This window comes from Pseudophryne corroboree, chromosome 11 (assembly GCF_028390025.1).
Source record: "Pseudophryne corroboree isolate aPseCor3 chromosome 11, aPseCor3.hap2, whole genome shotgun sequence".
NCBI lineage: Eukaryota > Metazoa > Chordata > Amphibia > Anura > Myobatrachidae > Pseudophryne > Pseudophryne corroboree.
This window is the reverse complement of record NC_086454.1, coordinates 181,534,531-181,559,878: the sequence shown is the minus strand read 5'-3', so window position 1 is coordinate 181,559,878 and position 25,348 is coordinate 181,534,531. Positions and strand designations below refer to the sequence as shown.

At 46.4% G+C, this 25,348-nt stretch overlaps 1 protein-coding gene across 3 annotated transcripts in view; it reads left to right on the top strand.

The window, feature by feature from the left end:
* Positions 1-24,441, top strand: part of LOC134969283 (transmembrane protein 272-like) — a 183,111-nt gene extending 158,670 nt beyond the window's left edge. For all 3 annotated transcript variants that reach the window (XM_063945131.1, XM_063945130.1, XM_063945132.1), the window contains 2 exons: positions 9,866-10,029; positions 22,426-24,441. In XM_063945131.1, coding sequence (XP_063801201.1) covers positions 9,866-10,029; positions 22,426-22,494 — 233 coding nt within the window. In that variant the 3' untranslated portion in view covers positions 22,495-24,441. The remainder of the gene's footprint in view (positions 1-9,865; positions 10,030-22,425) is intronic.
* Positions 24,442-25,348: the final 907 nt, after the last annotated feature.

Genomic DNA, 25,348 nt, shown 5'->3' with positions numbered 1-25,348 from the left:
GCACCCAGTGACAGAGTACATAAACAAATAAGTAAAACAAGAAAACATTGACTTGCAATTCAAGACCATATAGGACAAGTATAGGGTACATAAGCATAGATGTGTCAGCAGACGACACCAAAATAAGTATCAGTGATTTTGTCAAGTGGCTGGGGCGCAGTTGCGCAAATTCCTTTAGACCTCTCTGCTGTCCTCGCACAAACATGCAGTCTTATCAGGGACCAGATGCACACTGACACACACACTGTATAGGGATCAGATGTACACTGACACACACACACACACACTGTATAGGGATCAGATGCACACTGACACACACTGTATAGGAACCGGATGCACACTGACACACACTGTATAGGGACCAGTTGCGCGCACACACACACACACACACACACTGTATAGGGACCAGATGCACACTGACACACACACAGACACTGTATCGGGACCAGATGCACACTGACACACACACACACATACACTGTATAGGGACCAGATGCACACTGACACACACACACACACACACACACACACACACTGTATAGGGACCAGATGCACACTGACACACACACACACACACACACACACACACACACACACACACACACACTGTATAGGGACCAGATGCACACTGACACACACACACACACACACACACACACACACACACACACATACACTGTATAGGGACCAGATGCACACTGACACACACACACACACACACACACACACACACACACACACACACACACACACAGTATAGGGACCAGATGCACACTGACACACACACATGTTATACAGGGGGAGCATACCTTCACAATCATCACAGGCCATCTCCAGCTCCCCCTTGCTCAGACGCTGCAGCACTGTGTCCCTCCCCCTGTTCCCAGCGGTATCCGGTCGATGGATCGGCACTCGCTAGTTCGACAACGCTAACATCGACCACGCAACATAGACAACACCTACATCGACAAACACAAGATCGACATATCATCAACATCGACAACCACTACATCGACAAACCCCGAACATCGACAAGACGTATATCCGACAAACAGTACATCGACACAACACATGATCGATCACGCACAACAGCGACACAACGTAAGATCGACAAACAAATCATCTACAGGAACAAGTTCGACCAAAAAATCATCGACATGTAATTGTTCAACAAACAAATAGATCGACATACAGAAGATCGACAAAACATAGACCGACATGTAATTGTTCGACAAACAAATACATCGACATACAGAAGATCGACAAACCATAGACCGACAAAACTTAGATCGAAACTTAATTGGGTCGACATGTAATAGCTCGACATATATAATATCGACAAAACTTAGATCGACACAACCACACCCGTTCCCAGCATGGGGGAGGGCTGTTCTGTTTTCAGAGCTGCCGGAGACCGGCACTGTCCGTAAAGCTCCCATCAGAGGAGCCTGTAATATCCAGCGCGGATTTCTGCAGCAGGAGTTACAGTGACTCACTGTCACTGACTGCTGTCCCGCGCTCTACGCCAGTGAATGTGTCGGCTGGAGGGGGCTTTCAGTGTGGCGGCCGGTCCGTTCTCTCCTCTGGTGGGGTCTCTGATGCGGGCCTGTTTCCGGAAGCAGCCGCACGTGCATGACGATGCCTAGTCCCCCCGTGTGCTGCAAGTGCGACTGCTTCTGGAAGTTCAGGGAACTTTAGCACACTAGCGGCGCGCTGACTGCCCAGAGTGCTGCAGCATCAGCAAGTGGGCGTAGCTGTGTCTGTATGTTACGGGGGGGGGGGCGATCGCCCTCATCGCCCCCCCGCTAAGTCCGCCACTGGCTTTAGGTTACAAATTCCATATTACATAATTAACTTGATTAGATCCCGCAAAATACAAAGATTAAGTAGTGATACAGAATCTAGAATTCACAAAAGATCTTATATTCAGATCTTATATTCAGTTCAACCTACAGATGTGTCCACTTACTTTGTTGTTGCGTTTGCTGACGTGATGCACACACACGCACCCGTAAATTTCAGGAGACACATGCAATAACAGAAAAGGACACATCTGTAATCGTTAAACTTGCCAAAAGAGACTTATTAAATTCCTCCAGACATGGTTACAATATGTTAAATAGGTCTTTCAACCAGTCTGGCACTTGAGAACCCAAGTGAGAAGATAAAAAAAGAGCCTAGAGGTGAATTATAGTTATAGTTAAAGTTCGGTTTTATGCTGCACTCACCGTGTTGGTTATGTCAACAAGAATATTGCAGATATTGGTGGTCATTCCGAGTTGTTCGCTCGTTGCAGTTTTTCGCTATACAGCGATCAGGCAAAAATCTGCATTTCTGCGCATGGGCTGCAGTGCACACGCGCAAAGTACTTTTACTCAAAACTATGCAATTTTACACAGGTCCGAGCAACGCTTTTCAATCGCACTGCTGATCGGTGAGTGATTGAAAGGAAGTGGGTGTTTCTGGGTGGTAACTTGGCGTTTTCCGGGAGTGTGCTAAAAAACGCAGGCGTGTCAGGTAAAAATGTAAGCATGCCTGGGGAAACGGGTGAGTGGCTGGCCGAACGCAGGGTGTGTTTGTGACGTCAAACCAGGAACCAAACAGTCTGCAGTGATCGCAATCTAGGAGTAGGTCTGGAGCTACTCAGAAACTGCAGGGAAATATTTAATAGCAGAACTGCTAACCTTTCGTTCGCACTTCTGCTAAGCTAAGATACACTCCCAGAGGGCAGCGGCCTAGCGTGTGCAATGCTGCTAAAAGCAGCTAGCGAGCGATCAACTCGGAATGAGGGCCATTGTTCTTGTCTGCATTATAATCCTGGCACCACAATGTCTACCCCATAAAAATACTCATTAAAACTTTTTAACGCTATCAGCAGTATAACTGTAAAGCATGCTTTAAAAGCAGTATGTTTACAGTTATACTTCCAACATGTTAAAATACTTTCTCCTACGTCCTAGAGGATGCTGGGGGCACTTCAAGAACCATGGGGTATAGACGGGATCCGCAGGAGACATGGGCACTTTAAGACTTTAAAAGGGGTGTGAACTGGCTCCTCCCTCTATGCCCCTCCTCCAGACTCCAGTTTAGAATCTGTGCCCAGTGAGACTGGATGTACACTGAGGAGCTCTCCTGAGTTTCTCTGAAAAAAGACTTTTGTTAGGTTTATTATTTTCAGGGAGACCTGCTGGCAACAGGCTCCCTGCATCGTGGGAGGGGAGAGAAGCAGACCTACTTCTGTGAGTTTCAAGGCTCTGCTTCTTTGGCTACAGGACATTAGCTCCTGAGAGTCTGAACGCTAGGTACGCCTAGATGCTCGTTCCCAGAGCCCGCCGTCACCCCCCTTGCAGAGCCAGGTCAGAAGACAGGTGAGTAGAAGATCAGAAGACTTCAGTGATGGCTTTGAGGTACCGCACAGCGGCCGCGCTGCGCGTCATGTTCCCACACACAGCGGCACTACAGGGTGCAGGGCACGGGGGGGGGGGGGCGCCCTGGGCAGCATTAAAGACCTAATATAAGACTGGCAAGGTGGTTTTTAAGTGCCAAGGCACTAAATCCGAACCCCCGCCAGTATAAATATTTTAAAAAAATAGCGGGGCTGAAGCGCGCCATTAAGGGGGCGGGGCTTAGCCCTCACAGCTCTCATCAGCGCCATTTTCTCTTCACAGAGCTGCAGAGACGCTGGTCCTTCCTCTACACTGCTGTATCAAGTAACAGGGTGCAAAGCAGGGGGGGGTGGCACAGTTATTTTGCTGCTATATATGTATTTATAAAAGCGCTAACAGGTCTGAGGCTTTGTATAAGGGTTTTCAGAACCGGGATAAGCACTGGGTTGTGAGCTGGCAAACTCCCTCTGTGTTTCCCTGACAGGCTTTACTGTGGGTCTGTCCCCTATATGCCCAGTGTGTCTGTGGGTGTCGGTACACGTGTGTCGGCATGTCTGAGGTTGAGTGCTCTTCTCAGGAGGAGTCTGGATTAGGGACAGAAACGGCTGTGGGAGTGACCATGTCGGCACCGCCAACTCCTGATTGGATAAATGTTTTGAGTGCTTTGAATGCAAATGGTGCTCTATTAAATAAGAGATTGGATAAATCTGAGTCTCAGAACCAGGCATGGAAAAAAATCCGTGGAGGATGTTTTGTCACAGGCCCAGACCCCCTCGGTAAAGCGTTCATTTACCCAGATAGCAGATACAGATACCGACACGGACTCTGACTCCAGTGTCGACTATAGTGATGCCAGATTAAATCCTAAACTGGCTAAGAGCATTCAGTACATGATTGTGGCGATAAAAGACGTGTTACATATCATGGAGGATCCTGCTGTTCCTGATACAAGGGTCTGTATGTATAAAGGAAAGAAACCTGAGGTAACGTTTCCTCCCTCTCATGAACTGAACTCACTTTTTGAAAAGGTTTGGGAAAATCCTCACAAGAAGTTTCACATTCCCAAGAGAATTCCAGTGGCATATCCATTCCCCTCTGGGGATAGGGAAAAGTGGGAGTCACCCCCCACTGTAGACAAGGCTCTATCACGACTGTCCAAAAAGGTGGCGCTTCCGTCCCCTGACACGGCAGCCCCAAAGGAACCTGCGGATCGTAAGCAGGAAAATACATTGAAATCCATTTATGTCACTACAGGTACGCTGCTCAGACCTGCCGTTGCTTCGGCGTGGGTGCGTAGCGCTATTGAAAAGTGGGCAGATAACTTGTCATCTGAGATAGATACCCTGGATAGGGATAGCATTCTTTTGACACTGGGTTATATCAAGGACGCTGCAGCCTACCTAAAGGAAGCTACGAGAGACATTGGCCTTTTGGGATCAAGGGCCAATGCCATGGCAGTCTCAGCTAGAAGAACATTGTGGATTCATCAATGGAATGCTGATGCTGACTCTAAGAAGGCTATGGAGTCTCTGCCGTATAAAGGTGGTGTCTTGTTTGGTGATGGCCTCGCTGACCTGCTATCTACGGTTACCGTGGGTAAGTCATAATTTTTACCTTATGTTCCTGCACAACAAAAGAAAACGCACCACTATCAGATGCAGTCCTATCGGCCCAATAAATACAAAAAAGGACGAGGGTCTTCCTTCCTTGCTTCTAGAGGAAGAGGAAAGGGAAAAAGGTCACCGGCTGTGGCAGGTTCCCAAGAGCAGAAGTCCTCTCCGGCTTCTGCCAAATCCACCGCATGACGCTGGGACTCTTCTGAAAGGAGTCCGCACCGGTGGGGGGCACGTCTGCAACTCTTCAGTCAGTTCTGGGTTCGTTCGGCCATAGATCCATGGGTGTTAGAAATAGTGTCCCAAGGGTACAAACTGGAGTTTCAAGACGTTCCCCCATGGCGATTTTTCAAATCAGCCTTACCATCTTCTCTTCCGGACAGGGAGGTAGTATGCGATGCGATACAAAAGCTGTGTCAAAATCAAGTCCTTATTAAGGTGCCCCCGTCACAACAGGGAGAAGGTTTTTATTCGAGCCTCTTCGTGGTCCCGAAGCCGGACGGCCCGGTCAGACCAATTCTGAACCTAATATCCCTCAATTTCTATCTGAGAAAATTCAAATTCAAGATGGAATCTCTCCGAGCAGTGATCTCCAGTCTGGAGGAAGGGGATTTTATGGTGTCGGTCGACATAAAGGATGCCTACTTACACGTCCCCATATATCCTCCGCATCAGGCTTACCTGAGGTTTGCGATTCAGGATTGTCATTACCAATTTCAGACGTTGCCGTTTGGTCTATCCATGGCTCCGAGGGTTTTCACCAAAGTTATGGCGGAAATGATGGTTCTCCTGCGCAAGCAGGGAGTCACAATTATCTTGTACTTGGACGATCTCCTGATAAAGGCGAGATCCAGGGACCGATTACTGCAGAGCCTTACGATTTCCCTGACAGTTCTGCAACAACATGGTTGGCTCCTGAACTTGCCAAAGTCACAGTTGAGTCCGACAAAACAACTGTCGTTTTTAGGAATGATTCTGGACACAGAATTAGAGAGTTTTTCTGCCAGAAGAGAAGGCTCTGGAAATTCAAACAAATTCTGAAGCCAGCGAGAGTGTCAATCCATCAATGCACTCGATTACTGGGGAAGATGGTGGCGGCCTACGAGGCCATTCAGTTTGGCAGGTTCCATGCCAGAGTGTTTCAGTGGGATCTGTTGGACAAGTGGTCCGGGTCCCATCTGCACATGCACCGACAGATAATCCTGTCTTCCAAGACCAGAATCTCACTCCTGTGGTGGCTGCACAGCTCTCACCTCCTAGAGGGGCGCAGGTTCGGGATCCAGGACTGGATCCTGGTGACCACGAATGCGAGTCTCCGAGGCTGGGGTGCAGTCACACAGGGGGAAAATTTCCAGGGAAAATGGTCAAGCCAGGAAGCTTGTCTACACAAACATTCTGGAATTAAGGGCCATTTACAATGGCCTTCTACAAGCTGAACATTTTCTTCGCGATCTGCCCGTATTGATTCAGTCGGACAACATAACAGTAGTGGTGTACATGAACCGCCAGGGCGGAACGAAGAGCAGAGCGGCAATGGCAGAGGCCACAAAAGTTTTCCACTGGGCGGAAAAACATGTTAGCGCTCTGTCAGCGGTCTTCATTCCAGGTGTGGACAACTGTGAAGCAGACTTCCTCAGCAGACACGATCTCCATCCAGGAGAGTGGGGTCTTCATCAAAAGATCTTTGCAGAAGTGACAAGTCTTTGGGGAATTCCTCAAATAGACATGATGGCGTCTCGCATCAACAAGAAACTTCCGAGATATTGTTCCAGGACCCTCAAGCAATAGCGGTGGACGCCCTAGTGACACCGTGGATGTTTCAGTCGGTATATGTGTTCCCTCCGATTCCACTCATTCCAAAAGTGATAAAGATCATAAGAAGAACAAGGGTTCATGCAATCCTCATTGTTCCAGACTGGCCAAGGAGGGCCTGGTATCCAGATCTTCATGAATTGCTAATAGGAGATCCCTGACCTCTTCCTCTATGAGAGGCTCTGTTACAGCAGGGGCCGTGCGTGTACCGAGACGTTTGATGGCTTGGAGGTTGAACGCCGGATCCTAGCCCGAAAGGGTATTCCCAGTGAAGTCATTCCCACACTTCTTCGGGCTAGAAAAGAAGTAATGGCGAAACATTATCACCATATTTGGAGAAAATTTGTGTCTTGGTGTGAATCCAAAAAGGCTCCTACGGAAGACTTTCAGCTGGGCCGTTTTCTCCATTTTCTGCAAGCAGGTGTGGATGCGGGCCTAAAGTTAGGCTCAATTAAAGTACACATTTCGGCCTTGTCAATTTTCTTTCAAAAAGAATTGGCCTCCCTTCTGGAAGTTCAGACTTTCGTGAAAGGTGTGCTGCACATCCAACCTCCCTTTGTGCCCCCCGGTGGCACCATGGGATCTTAACGTGGTGTTGCAGTTCCTGCAATCTCATTGGTTTGAACCTTTATGTAAGGTAGACTTGAAATTCGTCACTTGGAAAGTGATCATGCTGTTGACCTTGGCCTCTGCAAGGCGGGTGTCTGAATTGGCGGCTTTGTCTCCCAAGAGCCCCTATTTGATCTTCGATGAAGATAGAGCGGAGTTGAGAACTCGTCAGCAATTTCTGCCAAAAGTGGTGTCATCGTTTCACATGAACCAACCTATTGTGGTGCCAGTGGCTACTGACGCCTTAGCGGAATCGAAGTCTTTAGATGTGGTCAGAGCTTTGAAAATTTATGTAGCCAGAACGGCTCAGATTAGGAAAACGGAGGCTCTGTTTGTCCTGTATGATCCCAACAAGATTGGGGCTCCTGCTTCCAAGCAGACTATTGCACGCTGGATCTGTAATACGATTCAGCAGGCTCATTCTACGGCTGGATTGCCGTTACCAAAATCGGTGAAGGCCCATTCTACCAGAAAGGTGGGCTCATCCTGGGCGGCTGCCTGGGAAGTCTCGGCATTACAGCTTTGCCGAGCAGCTACTTGGTCAGGTTCAAACACTTTTGCAAAGTTTTACAAGTTTGATACCCTGGCTAAGGAGGACCTCTTGTTTGGTCAATCAGTGCTGCATAGTCATCCGCACTCTCCCGCCCGTTCTTGAGCTTTGGTATAAACCCCATGGTTCTTGAAGTGTCCCCAGCATCCTCTAGGACGTAGGAGAAAATAGGATCTTAATACCTACCGGTAAATCCTTTTCTCTTAGTCCGTAGAGGATGCTGGGCGCCCGTCCCAGTGTGTACTGTATCTGCAGTTATTGGTTATGGTTACACACGTGTTGTGTTGCGTTTATAGTCAGTCTGTTGCTGTCGGTATTCATGGCGTTGCATGCGTTGGGTTGAATGCCATATTGTACGGCGTGCTTGAGGTGTGAGATGGTATGTATCTCACCTTAGTTTAAATCAAAATAAATCCTTTTTCCTCGAACTGTCCATCTCCCTGGGCACAGTTCCTATAACTGGAGTCTGGAGGAGGGGCATAGAGGGAGGAGCCAGTTCACACCCCTTTTAAAGTCTTATTAAAGTGCCCATGTCTCCTGCGGATCCCATCTATACCCCATGGTTCTTGAAGTGTCCCCAGCATCCTCTACTGACTAAGAGAAAAGGATTTACCGGTAGGTATTAAAATCCTATTTTAATTAGCATTTCAACAGGGTCGACATCATGTGATCCAGATAATGTTGCCAACAAGAACTTTGTCTGTAATGTGACCGCATACTGCAGGGGTGTATTTAATTGCAGGGACGTACTAATAGAGGAAGGGGCCCGTGTGCAGGCTCCATCTGGGCCCCCTCCTCTCTAGCTGGTAGTGCAGCAGACTCTGAGCACTAGGGTCACTAGCAGACCTTAGAGTTGTGCCCAACTGTAGTGTACATGCACAGGTCTCAGGGGAAAGGACTGATGGTGGCCATTTTTCAATGATTTTCCTACTGTTCATGCACGAAACGGTGCTGCTTTTGCCGGTGCGTTACTCCGGAGGGGTAAGTATTGAAGAAATGGGTGCAGGATGTGGATCTGTGTGTACTGCATACCATGCACCCATTATAAATACGCCACTGGCATACCACACTCATCTTATCTCTTCTAGTAATCTAAAGATTAAATAACAGAAATAAGTTATGGTTTTAACACCAATGTAATGTTATATCAAACCTCAATGTCAAAATATCAGTAATAACCCAAGAAATCTACACACTCTTATAGGCCCTACACACTGGGCGATATGACTGAAAGATATGAACGATCTCGTTCATTAATGAACGAGATACCATTCATAAGTTTCAGTGTGGAGGCACCAGCGATGAATCATGCGCGGCCCCGCACTCGTTCATCGCCGGTGCCCCGTCGCTTGTGCATGCAGGCCAATATGGACGACCTCGTCCATATTTACCTGCACTGCTATGGAGCTGGGAGACGGGGGGAGTGAAGAAACGTCACTGCCCCCCCGCAGCCAGGTCGCCTGTCTGCCGTATCCGCCGACGGGCAGCTCGGCGGCGAATCGCGCTGTGTGCAGGGCCCTTGACACTTACCATTAGTAATATTTGCTAAATATTTATTTTAAAGATCTGTAAAAGCTAGATTGAAATCAAGTTGTCTTTCAAAATATTGAACAACAAAATCCATAAAAAGTTATAGATAATAAATAGCAGAAATGTGCATTATCAAGAACTTTCTCCCTACCCATAAATATACGGAATTCGTTTTTGTTTGAACTTCTTTTGAAATGCCCCATAAATGGAACTTCAGGAATAACTGATCTCCCCAACAACCTACCTCAAGTTTGATCTGCAAACATAGATAATGTAGCAAACACTTTTATATAAATATAATAATATTACATCTAAAAACAACTGTCTTTATTCTTTAAGACCCTCTTTTCCTTTTTCCTTCCCAGGTAGCGTCTGGGTGTTCAGAATCTACCAGGATAATCCAAGACGTTGCAATGATTTGGTTTATAAATTTGCATTTGGAATCCTGATCTTCGAGTACATCTTTTTAGCTTTCCTTGTTGCAGTTATTTGTCTATGCACATGTTGTGCAGGTTGTCTGGGTTTGATGGTAAGTAAACTGTTGGGTTTTTTTGTTTTGTTTTAGATGTTAATATTGTAAATTAATTTGGTGTAGGCACGTTCTAGCGGTTTATTGGTCTGGTGGAAAATAATTCATGTTTCTCTGAATGAATATATTGAAAGGAATACAAAAACATGTGTACGGTTGTACCGATTCCAGGCTTAGATCGTGAGAGTGAATACTCCCTTTTTGTCTGAAGATAATAGGCTTTGGACAGTCTTTCACCGTTGTGTGATGGAGATTGCTTTGCAATGATAAACCGAAAGTATTTTGTGGTCTCCAGCTGCAGGTGTCCAACATTTGAATTGGTGATACTCCTGACTTGGACATTCATTTTGGTAAAACCCGATATCCATCGGTATATTTTAGATGTGGGGCAGTTGTGCTATGCCTTGGAGAGAGATAAAGTGGAAAGAGATAACCTACTAACCAGTCAGCTCCTGTCATTTTTCAAACACATCCTGCAACATGGCAATTAGGAGCTGATTGGTTGGTACTTTGTACATTTGCTCCACATCTAAACACTCAGGACACAGAAACCTGAAACTAAAACGCATGGCAGCTGCGAAGTCAAACCCCAGTAACATGGACATCAAACACCAATCAGGACGCTTAAACCAGTCATGCATAGTACATCAGATTTGTGCACACCACTTGAGATACAGCAGCCAAATGGATGCATCAGTGAATTATCAGTAAAACAAAAATCAAGCAATAGAATAATGTTAAAAACAATAAAACAATGGTAATAATGTGCCCATTGGGTGGCAGTGTCTCCCAGTGATAGTAGTGCCTTTGTTTTAATATATATATATATATATATATATATATATATATATATATAATCATTGTTTATTAAATTAGTAATGTTTCAAATTAACATACTTCAACTTTCATAAAAACTCACAATGTGTTTTACTGTGATGTATCATTGGCATACATTAGTATTATCAGTAGTCTATACAGAGGGTTAGGGCTTTTATGCAGTGGTGGCTTTTACCTATGGGCTACAGGGCTTTAGTACCACCACCAACCCCCCACCCCCCGTCAAATCAACCACCCTGCTGATCCAGTGGTGGATTTGCTCTGGCTTTACTGTGAGTGGCAGTGACTTCCTGTTGGAAGTGCTACCTGGCAGTCATCCGCAGGACAGGCAGGTGCAGTGGGAGGTGTTACCTCTCTGGATTGCCAGATCGGGCTGCAATTAGCAGAGAGCTGGCATCCTGTCTCATTGTCAGCCCTAGCTGGCTTCTATGGGCTGCTGCCGACTGGTAAGCACAATTTACTTAAGCGTGACTATTAGGCACAATTTACTTAATCTAATATTTCTCTAACGTCCTAGTGGATGCTGGGGACTCCGTAAGGACCATGGGGAATAGACGGGCTCCGCAGGAGACGGCACTCAAAGATTTAGTATTACTGGTGTGCACTGGCTCCTCCCTCTATGCCCCTCCTCCAGTCCTCAGTTAGAATCTGTGCCCGGAAGGAGCTGGGTGCATTTTAGTGAGCTCTCCTGAGCTTGCTAATAAGTAAGTATTTTAGTTAGGTTTTTTATTTTCAGAGAGCTTCTGCTGGCAACAGACTCTCTGCTACGTGGGACTGAGGGGAGAGAAGCAAACCTACTAACTGCGGCTAGGTTGCGCTTCTTAGGCTACTGGACACCATTAGCTCCAGAGGGATCGAACACAGGAACCTAACCTTGGTCGTCCGTTCCCGGAGCCACGCCGCCGTCCCCCTCGCAGAGCCAGAAGACAGAAGCCGGTGGGTTGAAGCAAGAAGACGTCAAAATCGGCGGCAGAAGACTCCTGTCTTCATATGAGGTAGCGCACAGCACTGCAGCTGTGCGCCATTGCGCCCACACTAACCCACACACTCCGGTCACTGTAGGGTGCAGGGCGCAGGTGGGGGGCGCCCTGGGCAGCAATTGATTACCTCCTGGCAAAAAAGCAGCATATATACAGCTGGGCACTGTAATATGCATGAGCCCCCGCCATTAATTTTACACAAAATCGCGGGACAGAAGCCCGCCGCTGAGGGGGCGGGGCCTTCTTCCTCAGCACTCACCAGCGCCATTTTCTCTCCACAGCTCCGCTGAGAGGAAGCTCCCCAGGCTCTCCCCTGCAGACTCACTGTAGAAAGAGGGTAAAAAGAGAGGAGGGGGCACATAAATTTAGCGCATTAATCATATATACAGCAGCTACTGGGTAAACACTAAGTTACTGTGTGATTCCTGGGTCATATAGCGCTGGGGTGTGTGCTGGCATACTCTCTCTCTGTCTCTCCAAAAGGCCTTGTGGGGGTCCTGTCCTCATATAGAGCATCCCCTGTGTGTGTGGTGTGTCGGTACGCGTGTGTCGACATGTTTGACGAGGAGGGCTATGTGGAGGCAGAGCAGGTGCAGATGAATGACATGCTCCACCGACGGCGCCGACACCTGATTGGATGGATATGTGGAAGGTGTTAAATGATAATGTAAACTCCTTGCATAAAAGGTTGGATAAAGCTGATGCCTTGGGACAGTCGGGGTCTCAGCCCATGCCTGATCCTACAGCGCAGAGGCCGTCAGGGTCTCAGAAGCGCCCACTATCCAAGATTGTTGACACAGATATCGACACGGATTCTGACTCCAGTGTCGATGACGATGATGCAAAATTGCAGCCTAAAATGGCTAAAGCCATCCGCTACATGATTATAGCAATGAAGGATGTATTGCACATATCAGAGGTAAACCCTGTCCCAGACAAGAGGGTTTATATGTATGGGGAGAAAAAGCAAGAGGTGACTTTTCCCCCTTCACATGAGTTAAATGAGTTATGTGAAAAAGCGTGGGATTCCCCCGATAGGAAAGTGCTGATTTCCAAAAGGTTACTTATGGCGTACCCTTTCCCGCCAACGGACAGGATGCGCTGGGAATCCTCCCCTAGGGTAGACAAAGCTCTGACACGCTTATCTAAGAAGGTGGCCCTGCCGTCACAGGATACGGCCTCCCTAAAGGATCCTGCCGATAGGAAGCAGGAAAGTATCCTGAAGTCTGTTTATACACATTCAGGTACTCTACTGAGGCCGGCAATTGCGTCGGCCTGGATGTGTAGTGCTGTAGCAGCATGGACAGATAATCTGTCTGAGCAACTGGATACCTTAGACAAGGATACCATTTTACTGACCCTGGGGCATATAAAAGACACTGTCCTATATATGAGGGATGCCCAGAGGGACATTTGCCTACTGGGCTCTAGAATAAATGCAATGTCAATTTCTGCCAGAAGGGTCCTGTGGACTCGGCAATGGACAGGTGCTGCCGACTCCAAAAAGCACATGGAGGTTTTACCTTACAAGGGTGAGGAATTGTTTGGGGACGGTCTCTCGGACCTAGTTTCCACAGCTACGGCTGGGAAGTCAAATTTTTTGCCATATATTCCCTCACAGCCTAAGAAAGCACCGTATTACCAAATGCAGTCCTTTCGATCACAAAGAAGCAAGAAAGTCAGAGGTGCATCCTTTCTTGCCAGAGGCAGGGGTAGAGGAAAGAAGCTGCACCATACAGCTAGTTCACAGGAACAGAATTCTTTCCTCGGCTTCCACTAAATCCACCGCATGACGCTGGGGCTCCACGGGTGGAGCCAGGAGCGGTGGGGACGCGTCTCAGAAATTTCAGCAAACAGTGGGTTCGCTCACAGGTGGATCCCTGGGCTATACAGATTGTGTCTCAGGGATACAAGCTGGAATTCGAAGTGATACCCCCTCACGTTAGCTCAAATCGGCCCTGCCAGCTTCCCCCATGGAAAGGGAAGTAGTGTTAGCGGCAATTCACAATCTCCAGCAGGTGGTGGTAAAGGTTCCCTTCCTTCAACAGGGAAGGGGATACTATTCCACAATGTTTGTGGTACCGAAACCGGACGGTTCGGTCAGACCCATATTGAATTTAAAGTCCCTGAACATTTATCTGAAAAGATTCAAGTTCAAAATGAAATCGCTCAGAGCAGTCATTGCAAGCCTGGAAGAGGGGGGATTTTATGGTGTCTCTGGACATCAAGGATGCTTACTTGCATGTCCCCATTTATCCACCTCATCAGGAGTACCTCAGATTTGTGGTACATGACTGTCATTACCAATTCCAGACGTTGCCGTTTTGGCTCTCCACGGCACCGAGAATATTTACCAAGGTAATGGCGGAAATGATGGTGATCCTGAGAAAGCAAGGAGTCACAGTTATCCCATACTTGGATGATCTCCTCATAAAGGCGAGGTCCAGAGAGCAGTTGCTGATCAGCGTAGCACACTCTCAGGAAGTGTTGCAGCAGCATGGCTGGATTCTGAATATCCCAAAGTCGCAGCTGATTCCTACGACGCGCCTGCCCTTTCTGGGCATGATTCTGAACACAGACCAGAAGAAGGTGTTTCTCCCGGCGGAGAAGGCTCAGGAGCTCGTGACTCTAGTCAGAGACCTCTTAAAACCGAAACAGGTGTCGGTGCATCACTGCACGCGAGTCCTGGGAAAGATGGTGGCATCGTACGAAGCCATTCCCTTCGGCAGGTTCCATGCGAGGATCTTTCAGTGGGATCTGTTGGACAAGTGGTCCGGATCGCATCTTCAGATGCATCGGCTGATCACCCTGTCCCCGAGGGCCAGGGTGTCTCTTCTGTGGTGGCTGCAGAGTACTCACCTTCTCGAGGGCCGCAGGTTCGGCATACAGGACTGGGTCCTGGTGACCACGGATGCGAGCCTCCGAGGATGGGGGCAGTCACTCAGGGAAGAAACTTCCAAGGGTTATGGTCAAGTCAGGAGGCTTGTCTGCACATAAATATCCTGGAACTAAGGGCCATATACAACTCCCAAGCGAAGCCTCTGCTTCGCAACCAACCGGTGCTGATTCAGTCAGACAACATCACGGCAGTGGCTCATGTAAACCGCCAGGGCGGCACAAGAAGCAGAGTGGCGATGGCGGAAGCCACCAGGATTCTTCGTTGGGCGGAGAATCACGTGCAAGCACTGTCAGCAGTGTTTATTCCGGGAGTGGACAACTGGGAAGCAGACTTCCTCAGCAGGCACGACCTCCACCCGGGAGAGTGGGGACTTCATCACGAAGTCTTCACTCAGATTACAAATCGATGGGAACTGCCACAGGTGGACATGATGGCATCCCGTCTCAACAAAAAGCCACAAAGGTATTGCGCCAGGTCAAGAGACCCTCAGGCGATAGCTGTGGACGCACTAGTAACACCGTGGGTGTTCCAGTCGGTCTATGTGTTTACTCCTCTGCCTCTCATACCCAGGGTGCTGAGAATCGTAAGAAAAAGAGGAGTGAGAACAATACTTATTGTTCCGGATTGGCCAAGAAGGACTTGGTACCCGGAACTGCAAGAAATGCTCACAGAGGACCCATGGCCTCTGCCTCTCAGACAGGACCTGTTGCAACAGGGGCCCTGTCTGTTCCAAGACTTACCGCGGCTGAGTTTGACGGCATGGCGGTTGATCCAGGATCCTAGCGGAAAAAGGCATTCCGGATGAAGTTATTCCTACGCTGATAAAGGCTAGGAAGGACGTGACAGCAAAACACTATCACCGTATATGGCAAAAATGTTGCCTGGTGTGAGGCCAGGAAGGCCCCTACAGAGGAATTCCAGCTGGGCCGGTTCCTGCACTTCCTACAGTCTGGAGTGACTATGGGCTTGAAGTTGGGGTCCATAAAGGTCCAGATTTCGGCCCTATCCATTTTCTTTCAAAAAGAACTGGCTTCTCTTCCTGAAGTTCAGACGTTTGTTAAGGGAGTGCTGCATATTCAGCCCCCTTTTGTGCCACCAGTGGCACCTTGGGATCTCAACGTGGTGTTGGGTTTCCTGAAATCCCACTGGTTTGAGCCACTTAAGACCGTGGAGCTAAAGTATCTCACGTGGAAGGTGGTCATGCTATTGGCCTTAGCTTCGGCTAGGCGTGTGTCAGAATTGGCGGCTTTGTCATGTAAAAGCCCCTATCTGGTTTTCCATATGGACAGGGCAGAATTACGGACTCGTCCGCAATTTCTGCCAAAGGTGGTGTCATCTTTTCATTTGAACCAACCTATTGTGGTGCCTGCGGCTACTCGTGACTTGGAGGATTCCAAGTTGCTTGATGTAGTCAGGGCTTTGAAGATCTATGTAGCCAGGACGGCTGGAGTCAGGAAAACTGACTCGCTGTTTATCCTGTATGCATCCAACAAGCTGGGTGCTCCTGCTTCAAAGCAAACCATTGCTCGCTGGATCTGTAACACGATTCAGCAGGCTCATTCTGCGGCTGGATTGCCGCATCCAAAATCAGTGAAAGCCCATTCCACAAGGAAAGTGGGCTCTTCTTGGGCGGCTGCGCGAGGGGTCTCGGCATTACAGCTTTGCCGAGCAGCTACTTGGTCGGGTTCAAACACATTTGCTAAGTTCTACAAGTTTGATACCCTGGCTGAGGAGGACCTTGTGTTTGCCCATTCGGTGCTGCAGAGTCATCCGCACTCTCCCGCCCGTTTGGGAGCTTTGGTATAATCCCCATGGTCCTTACGGAGTCCCCAGCATCCACTAGGACGTTAGAGAAAATAAGATTTTACTCACCGGTAAATCTATTTCTCGTAGTCCGTAGTGGATGCTGGGCGCCCGTCCCAAGTGCGGACTTTCTACAATACGTGTATATAGTTATTGCTTAATAAAGGGTTATGTTATGTTGGCATCCATTGTCTGATGCTCTGTTGTTGTTCATACTGTTGACTGGGTAAGTTTATCACAAGTTATACGGTGTGATTGGTGTGGCTGGTATGAGTCTTACCCTGGATTCCAAAATCCTTTCCTTGTAATGTCAGTTCTTCCAGGCACAGTTTCCTTAACTGAGGTCTGGAGGAGGGGCATAGAGGGAGGAGCCAGTGCACACCAGTAGTACTAAATCTTTCTTAGAGTGCCCAGTCTCCTGCGGAGCCCGTCTATTCCCCATGGTCCTTACGGAGTCCCCAGCATCCACTACGGACAACGAGAAATAGATTTACCGGTGAGTAAAATCTTATTTTTTTCCCAAATATATCAGTAAATAACTTTTATCCTAGGGGCATCGTGACAAAAATACTGATACTCTAGGGTGCCGTGATTCAAGAAAGTTTGGGAACCACTGGATTAAGAAATGCACCGGCTGTCTTCCAAAAGTATATGAATACCATCTTCTGAGACCTCTTATATAAAAACGTTGTGGTGTATTTGGACAACATCCTAATATTCTCAGATGATTTAGCAAATCATCAACTCCAAGTAAACCAGCTCTAATGAAAGTAAAAAAAATACTCCTTTGAGCAAAAAAAACAAAAAACAAAAGCATTCCTGGGGTACATTATCTCTGGTTCTAGTCTCCAGATGGACCCAGAAAAACTCACCGCCATTGTCAGCTGGACTTGTCTGACTGTTTTAAAAGCAATACAATGCTTTTTGGGGTTCTGTAACTTCTACCGACAGTTCATCAGAAAGTACTTATCCAACAAGGGCCAAGATACCAGGATGTGGCCTCCTGAGGCTGAAGAAGCCTTCTCTTGATTAAAGCAGTGTTTCATTTCGGCACCCATTCTAAAACAACCCAACTGTGACCAGCCTGTTTTCCTTTAGGAGGGTGTATCAGAAGTTGGGGGTGTGTAGGTGCTTTCTCAAAGCGATTAGGAAAGAAAATGGTACTCTTGTGGCTTCTGTTCCTGTAATGAAAAATTATTCCATCAGGAATAAGGAATTATTAGCCATTAAGCTTGATCTACAGGAATGGCAAAATTTGTTGGAGGGGGCAATATTTTTCCCCAGTCTACACTGACCACAAGAACCTAACGAATCTCAAAACAGGTCACTGCTTGAACTACCATCAGTCCAGATGGTCATTATTCTTTAATCGTTTCAACCTGGTCATCACTTACCACCCAGGAAGCAAGAACAATAAAGCTGATGCTTTGTCTCAGTCATTCTGTTCCACTGAGTAATGACATTTGGGAGGATAAGCTGATTTTGAATCAGTTAAGACTCCCCCAGGAAAAATATTTATGGCACCTGAACTTCAAGAGAAGCTACTCTCTCCATTCTTCATCCAGTATGGTTTGCATCCTTTTCTACCAGAATTGCCAGGCTACTGGTCATTATCACTTCCAGACGTTCGTGGTACTGTGAACCGTTTCCTCAGCATTAGGAAGGAGGTCAAGAAGAGTTTAAGCAAAGCCTCATCTCATTACAAGCTCATTGCCGACAGGAAGAGACAAAGAACTCCTCTATTTACTCCGGAGGATATGGTGTAGCTGTCAATTCTGCATCTATGGTTGAAAGTCTCTACTATTAATTTTTCTCCCAAGATTTATGTAATTAATCCAGTGGCATTCTGATTAAAACTTCCAGGCACACTTAGGATACCTAGTGTGTTCCATGCTACCCTCCTAAAACCCCTGGTTTTCAATTGATTAACAACACCTAGCAGAGCTTCTTCTGCCATTTCACTGGATTATCAAGAGGATTAAGAGGTAAAACACATCCTGGACTACAGAATCTCTTGAGTCTCAGTTCAGTTTCTGGTGAACTGGAAAGGATATGGGACTTTATTCAGTATTAGCAAAACTGCAACTGATGCTGAATAGGGTCCATGGTCCTGAAGAATGTTTTTTGGGTCAAGGCCTCAGATATTCATTCTCCTCAACTTCTATGGAAATTCCAGCAAAAAGTTCCTCAAAACTATTTTGAGGGGTGTCACAGTGCGCCAGAGCTCGGCATGCACTTACCAGATCCGGCAGCACTGATGTTCCCATCCTGCAGCAGGTGTGCTGCAGGTGGGTACCCTTTAGTATCCGCTGCAATAGATCTGTGCCGGTTGCCTCACCTGCCTCTCCCCAGCTTCAGCAGTCGGGTCCCAGTACTGACAGGTGGTTGCGGCTCAGATAGGTATGCGTGTGTCGCTCTGTCTCAGATTTAAAGGGGACGGCACTATGCACAGATGTCTCTGAGTACAGGACAGTGCCAGAGTATAGGCTCCCAAACCTTGCCCAAGCGTTATAGTGCAGTGCTAGGCCATGTGCTTCCTGTGAACTTGCATTCCTAATACCTAGTTCCTGTCTGCCTGTGCCATTCCTGATTTCTGTCTCCTGTGCTCCATCTGTGGTTCCTGTCTCTTCTGTGTTCCTGGTACCTGACTTCCTGCTGACCGGCTCCATTGCTGTTTGCTGACAAAGTCTCCATATGCCTATCTGCATATTACCAGTGTCTGCCCAGTGTATACCATACTCCCTACATGGGAACCCATAAAGAGGTTCTCGACCTGCGTGTCAGGTGCAGCGAAGCCAAAACCACCTTTGCGGGGGTCCCTGTTGAACACCACCAGCATGTTTGACTCAGCACCTCTGCTCAGGGTCTCTAACAATCCCAGGGTATTGGTTAGCATCCTTTATCCATCCATGAGTTTGTGACAGTCATCTTCTATCTGTTTTCCTGTTGTAACTCCTTTTATCTGTGCCCCGTTCTTTCTGTGTTTCTATCTGATCCCCCTTCTGTCTGTATTTATGTCTATGCCTCCTTCTGTCTGTTTATATCTCTGCTCCTTCTGTTTGTCCACTTCTGTCTGTGCCCCCTTTTGTCTGTGTTTATATCTGTTCCCCCTTCTGTTGGTATTTATATGTTTCCCCTTCTCTCTGTGTTTATATCTGTGCCCCTTCTGTTTGTCCGCTTCTATCTGTGCCCCTTCTTTCTGTCAAATTCTATCTGTGCTTTTTTCTGTCTGTGCCTCTTTGTGTACCCCAATATGCACCCCTTTCTGCCTCTCTGTGCCTCGGCCTGTCTGTGTTTCTATCTGTGCACCGTTCTGTGTGTGTTTTCTATCTGTAAAGTGGAAATGGGATCCGGATTGAAAGTAGACAGTAACTAGGTCGACCACTATTGGTCGACAGTAACTAGGTCGACAGGGTCTTTAGGTCGACATGTTCTAGGTTGACAGGTCAAAAGGTCGACATGAGTTTTTCACAATTTTTTTCTTTTTTTTAACCTTTTCATACTTAACGATCCACGTGGACTACGATTGGAACGGTAATCTGTGCCGAGCGAAGCGGTAGCGGAGCGAAGGCACCATGCCCGAAGCTCGCGAGCCATGCGAGGGGACGCGGTGCACTAATTGGGGTTCCCGGTCACTCTACGAAGAAAACGACACCAAAATAACATTAAAAACTCATGTCGACCTTTTGACCTGTCGACCTAGACACCCTGTCGACCTAGTTACTGTTGACCAATAGTGGTCGACCTAGACATTGTCGACCTAGTTACTGTCGACTTTCAATACCACACCCAGTGGAAATACAGCTTTCCCACGTCTCCAAAAATCTCTAGGTTAAGTGCACTTTATTCAAGAAAGTTTCTATCCAGTCCATGCTGAAAACATGGAACAATTTACTTTGAAACATCTGCAAAGAAGTTGAAATCCAGTTTTGTAAGATCACTTTTCAGGCAGCAGCACTAATTGCTAACAATAGCTTTCTACATACATTAGCAGTCCTTTGTGTCGTAGGTAACATCCTGAATATAGCCCATTCTGCAGTGAATGGTATATAGCTTACTAAATTGTCTAGGGTGAACTTCCTGACTGAAAGCCAGAATTGATGTAGAAGAGGGCAAGACCAAAACCAATGGAGGAAATCTGCTTAAAGAGCCTGACACCGTAAACAGTTATATGAAGAAGTCATTCCTGCTAAATATTGTCTGTGAGGTGTGAAGTAAGACCTATGAAAAATAATTAAAAACAGTTCTTGGTATTGTGCTGCAGGTAGTAACTTACTGAGCTACGCAGATTTTTAAGCAAATCTTAACATTAACGAGGGGAAAGAGGACGACCATTGACTTATCCCTGATGTAGCCTGTTCATGATCTGTCTGCTTTCTCAGGACAGTATAATGCAATGAAATAGAAGGATTGGATCTTAGCATAATATCGGTTGTATTCTGCCAATCCTGCTCGGAAAAGCCCCCATTCACTGCGTCCGCATTGTGCTCTGCCTGAAATAATGCTGGAGTACCGGGTACTTTTCTCTTGCCTGCTCAAATGTCAGCAGATGGTTGTTAGATATATCTACAGTATTGCCTACATCTTTCACTCCTTCCTTTCACCATAATGTAAAAGGAAAAGAAGCAAGTCCCTTTTGAAAATCAGGCTGACTGTGCTTTCATCTAAACCCTGTCCTGCCTTCTGCCTCTCTGTATCCCACTACTGCCTCTCTGTGTCTATATCTAGGCACCCTTGTGCTTCTCTATGCCTGCGTTTGAACCCCCTACTATCTCTCTGTGCTATGTGCCCCCTTTTCCATCTCTGGCCTTTATCTGTACCCCCTTCTGCCTCTATCTGTGTCCCTTTGGCCTCTCTGTGCCTCTATCTGTACCTCTTTCTGCCACGATTTGTATTTGTGTCCGTCGGTAAATCATACTGAACCCTGGAGTGTTGTCAGTGCATCGGAATGGGGGGGGGGCAAGGGTGCAGCATACCCCCAAAAAAAATGTCAGAGGCGCAGGCTCTGTGGAGGTGGATCGCTTACCCCCAGATCACCGCGGAGTTTTTGACTTCAAAACTCTGGTGCCGCAGCATGCTGTCCCGTGTCCTGTTTTAGCTGGCTCCCACAGAGGCATTACGCCTCCTCCCAGTATTGCCTCTGTGAGAGCCGGCTAGGACAGGACATGGGGCACGAGTTTTTAAGTCAGAGTCCCTGCGGTGATCTGGGGGTAAGCGCTCCCCGCATGTGTTGGGGGGGGGGGGTAATTGTGGAGCGGTGCACAAAAATACGTTCCTCCCCCCCCAACCACAACACATTCTTGTGCCACTGGGTGTTGTGACTCTTCAGCTGGTCTCTAACAAAAGGCAGATAATGGCTAAGACAGATAGGGGTATCTGGGTACCTGGGCGCTGCCTCTGCTCACATCGAGCTCTAGTCCCAGTTGCAGACTGACCTCCACTCCTGCTCCTGCCCGGCTTGTATCTCCGGCAGCACCATGGTCACTGGCGATGTGTTCTAGCTGCTACTCTGGCAGCTCCGCAACTACTCCTCAGCACGCCACTCGGTTGCTCCGTCTGTCACTGGTGGCTTTCTGGCTGCGGCTCCAAAGCTGTCCGTCCCCTCAAAGGACCTGTCACTGCGTGCTGGGTCCTGATGCTTGTCGGGTCACCAGTGCTACTTACGTCACCCGGTGAGCAAAAAAAAAAGGGGGGTCTGTTACCGTGTTGTGCCAGCGTCCCGCTATGATAACAGCAGTCACATTTGGGGGTGATAGCAGCCTACTGTATCAGTTTATTAAACAAGGGCAGCTGGATATCACACATACAGTAGTTTCAGTATATTTTACATGAATAAGCAGGTTGGAGTATAATATCAATTCTTCTGTGTTTTTATAGGCATCAGAAACAACCATAGAGACTCATGTCGGTGAACATTCCCCGGAGGATGTAGAAGCTCTGAAATAAAACAAGTCCTGACCTTTGGATCAATCAGAAGCCCTGTCATTATGGAGGTGCTGATTAGAGAACGAGACACACTCATACCACCACCTGATCCATAGGATATAGGGGCTTTTCTCATGATGCTGGTGTCTTCTGTCAAGGTTGCAAGCATTTCTATATTATTAAAGGGACATTACAATGTAACACCTATTGTTTTAAATATATATATATATATATATATATATATATATATATATATATATATTTTGTAGAGAGCTTCATGAATAAAGAAACATTACTCCCTTGTCTGAGAGATGCTTGTGAATGATTGGTTTAGCCCAAAAATATTCTATCATTCTACATTTCCCATGATAATTTGGCCGCATAATTTAGCCACGGGGGGCACTGTTACTTTAGAATCGATACCATTTAATAATGTATATTTCCTTTTCATGGTCCAGATACAGTATGTTCGCTGTCCCACCTGTGGCATAATGTACCATCTGGTGTTAGACAATGGATTTTATTAGACAATGAGGTAAACTGTGATTAATATGAAGGAATGTGAGAAGACCATACAATGTCCTTGTAATAATTCTATCATCTACCGCTTGCTCAGATGTACAGGTCTTCCTTTGAAATCTTCAATTTATGGAGTTGATGGTATATAAATAATATGCCTATATGCTTGCAAATATGCTTATATTTACATATGTAAAGCCATGAGACCACAAGTCTCAGAAATCAAAGCTCAGATAGTATGTTATTCAATATATTATGTAATCACCATTTATAAATGATATATTATTATCTTTGTTTTATATGGGGGAACATAATTTACATTATTGTATACTGCAGAATAAATAGTATAGATTAAAATTACATTTATTAGCTGCAGAAAAAGAATATAAAGTATTTATATAAAGCCCTCTCTCAGATTTATATCCAGAGAGAGGGCTTCCCAAGATCCCATATACATCACGCTAAAACAAGGTGATATATCCTGTGTTTTAAAGAATCAAAAAGCAATAAAAAGCCCCATTACACAATGCCATAAACGTTATCTTAGTAAGAGGTTGATCTTTTGTAGACGTTCCCCTGTGCTACTCCTTTATAGCAATGCTTTATGAAGAAAGCTGTACAGAGGAAATTTGCCTAATTATAGACTCTTTCTAGCAACAGTACTTCATCAGTGTGAGGCAGTGGATCTGATATGAACTTATTGGTTGACACCTTTTTGTTCCTTAGGGGGACATTTCATACTCTCCAACTGTACCTTTTTAATAGGTACAGTACCTTTTTTTTATGGTCTGTACCGATTGTTGCCTCTCCAAACTTCCATTGAAAGTATAGGAAAAGGGGCGTGGCCACGCCCCCCTTTACCCGATGCCACGCCCCCTTTTCGGATTTGTACCGATTTTTCTGTGTAAGATGTTGGAGGGTATGACATTTATTAAGCAGTGATAAGAGCAGAGAAGTGAGTCAGTGGAGAAGTTGCCCATGGCAACCAATCAGCACTGAAGTAACATCTATAATTTGAATACTATAAAATGATACAGAGCTGCTGATTGGTTGATGGGGAAATTTCTCCACTGGCTCACTTCTCCGTTCTTATCACTGCTTAGTATATGTACCCCTTAGTGAAGAAAGAGTCACTGATGCTGGGAAACCGTTCCCCAAACCAAACAAGACCTCAAACAAATGAACACTTTTAAAGGGAAGTTTTTTTATTAGGGGGAAGTAGTTATGGACAAGGAATGGCAATGGGGTGATTACGTTTGGTTGGAATATGTCCATGACTGACAAAATATTAATATTTTATTAATGTAATCATATACTGTATAAATCATTTTTGACAATATGCAAAATACTATACTCCCAGTACAATTTCAATGAAATCTGAGTATCTTTTATGATCATGAATAATAATGTTCTTTGTATTTTCTTTCAATAAAGGTGAACTAAACTGTGCTTCCTGTTTTTGTGTAACAACAGTATATTGTCACAGGGTGTTAAGCTTTGCACAGATTTGTAGCATTAGGTCTCACAGTGGTGCAGCCTTCTAGGGGGTGGCGTCCCTGGCACTGGGTGGATAATGCAAAAACTGTCCATAATTGGTGAAACCTGTGTGTTTTCGCCGGCCACAGCCCCGTTTTAACATGAAAACAGGCTGCTCCCTGAGATTTGGTTTTGCCTGCCTGAGGCTGGCGAAACAAAATTCCCGATAAGCTGCAGCCCCCACCGTCTTAGCGAGGTTAATTGGATAGCCACTGTGGGTAATTGGGTACTCCCCATAGTATAAGTGTGTAATCAGTAGTGAAAACTGTCCCAATTAACCTGGCAAAGACTTGTTAGAATACACATTGTTGGTGAGGTGTATACTGCAGTGTGATTAGTTAGTACAGTTATACTTATCTGGCTAATCTGGTTCTCAAATCCTGAATTTACAGTCTTCCCATGGAATTTGGTAAATTGAGTCTTCCTGATGTACAGAGCCGACCCTAGGCATAGGCAAACTAGGCAAATGCCTAGGGCATGTGGAATGCCTAGGGGCACAAGCAGCTTCTGCTGATTAAAATGATATGCAGCATGCCTATATTCTGTGTGTGACTGCAATTGTATCTGCATATGAAATGCTATGTTACAGTGTATTCACTGTAACATAGCATTTAGTATGCAGATACAGCCACAGTCGCACACAGAATATACATATAATTTTAATCAGTAGAAGCATAGCAATGCAAATAGGACGCATTTTCAGAAAAAAAGGTGCCCGACGTTAGCAGAGCTGGCCTAGAGCTGCCAGCTGACTCACATCAGGCATCTCCTGCTGCATGGCATATTGAGGCAAGATGTATGAGGACACATCTGTATCCAA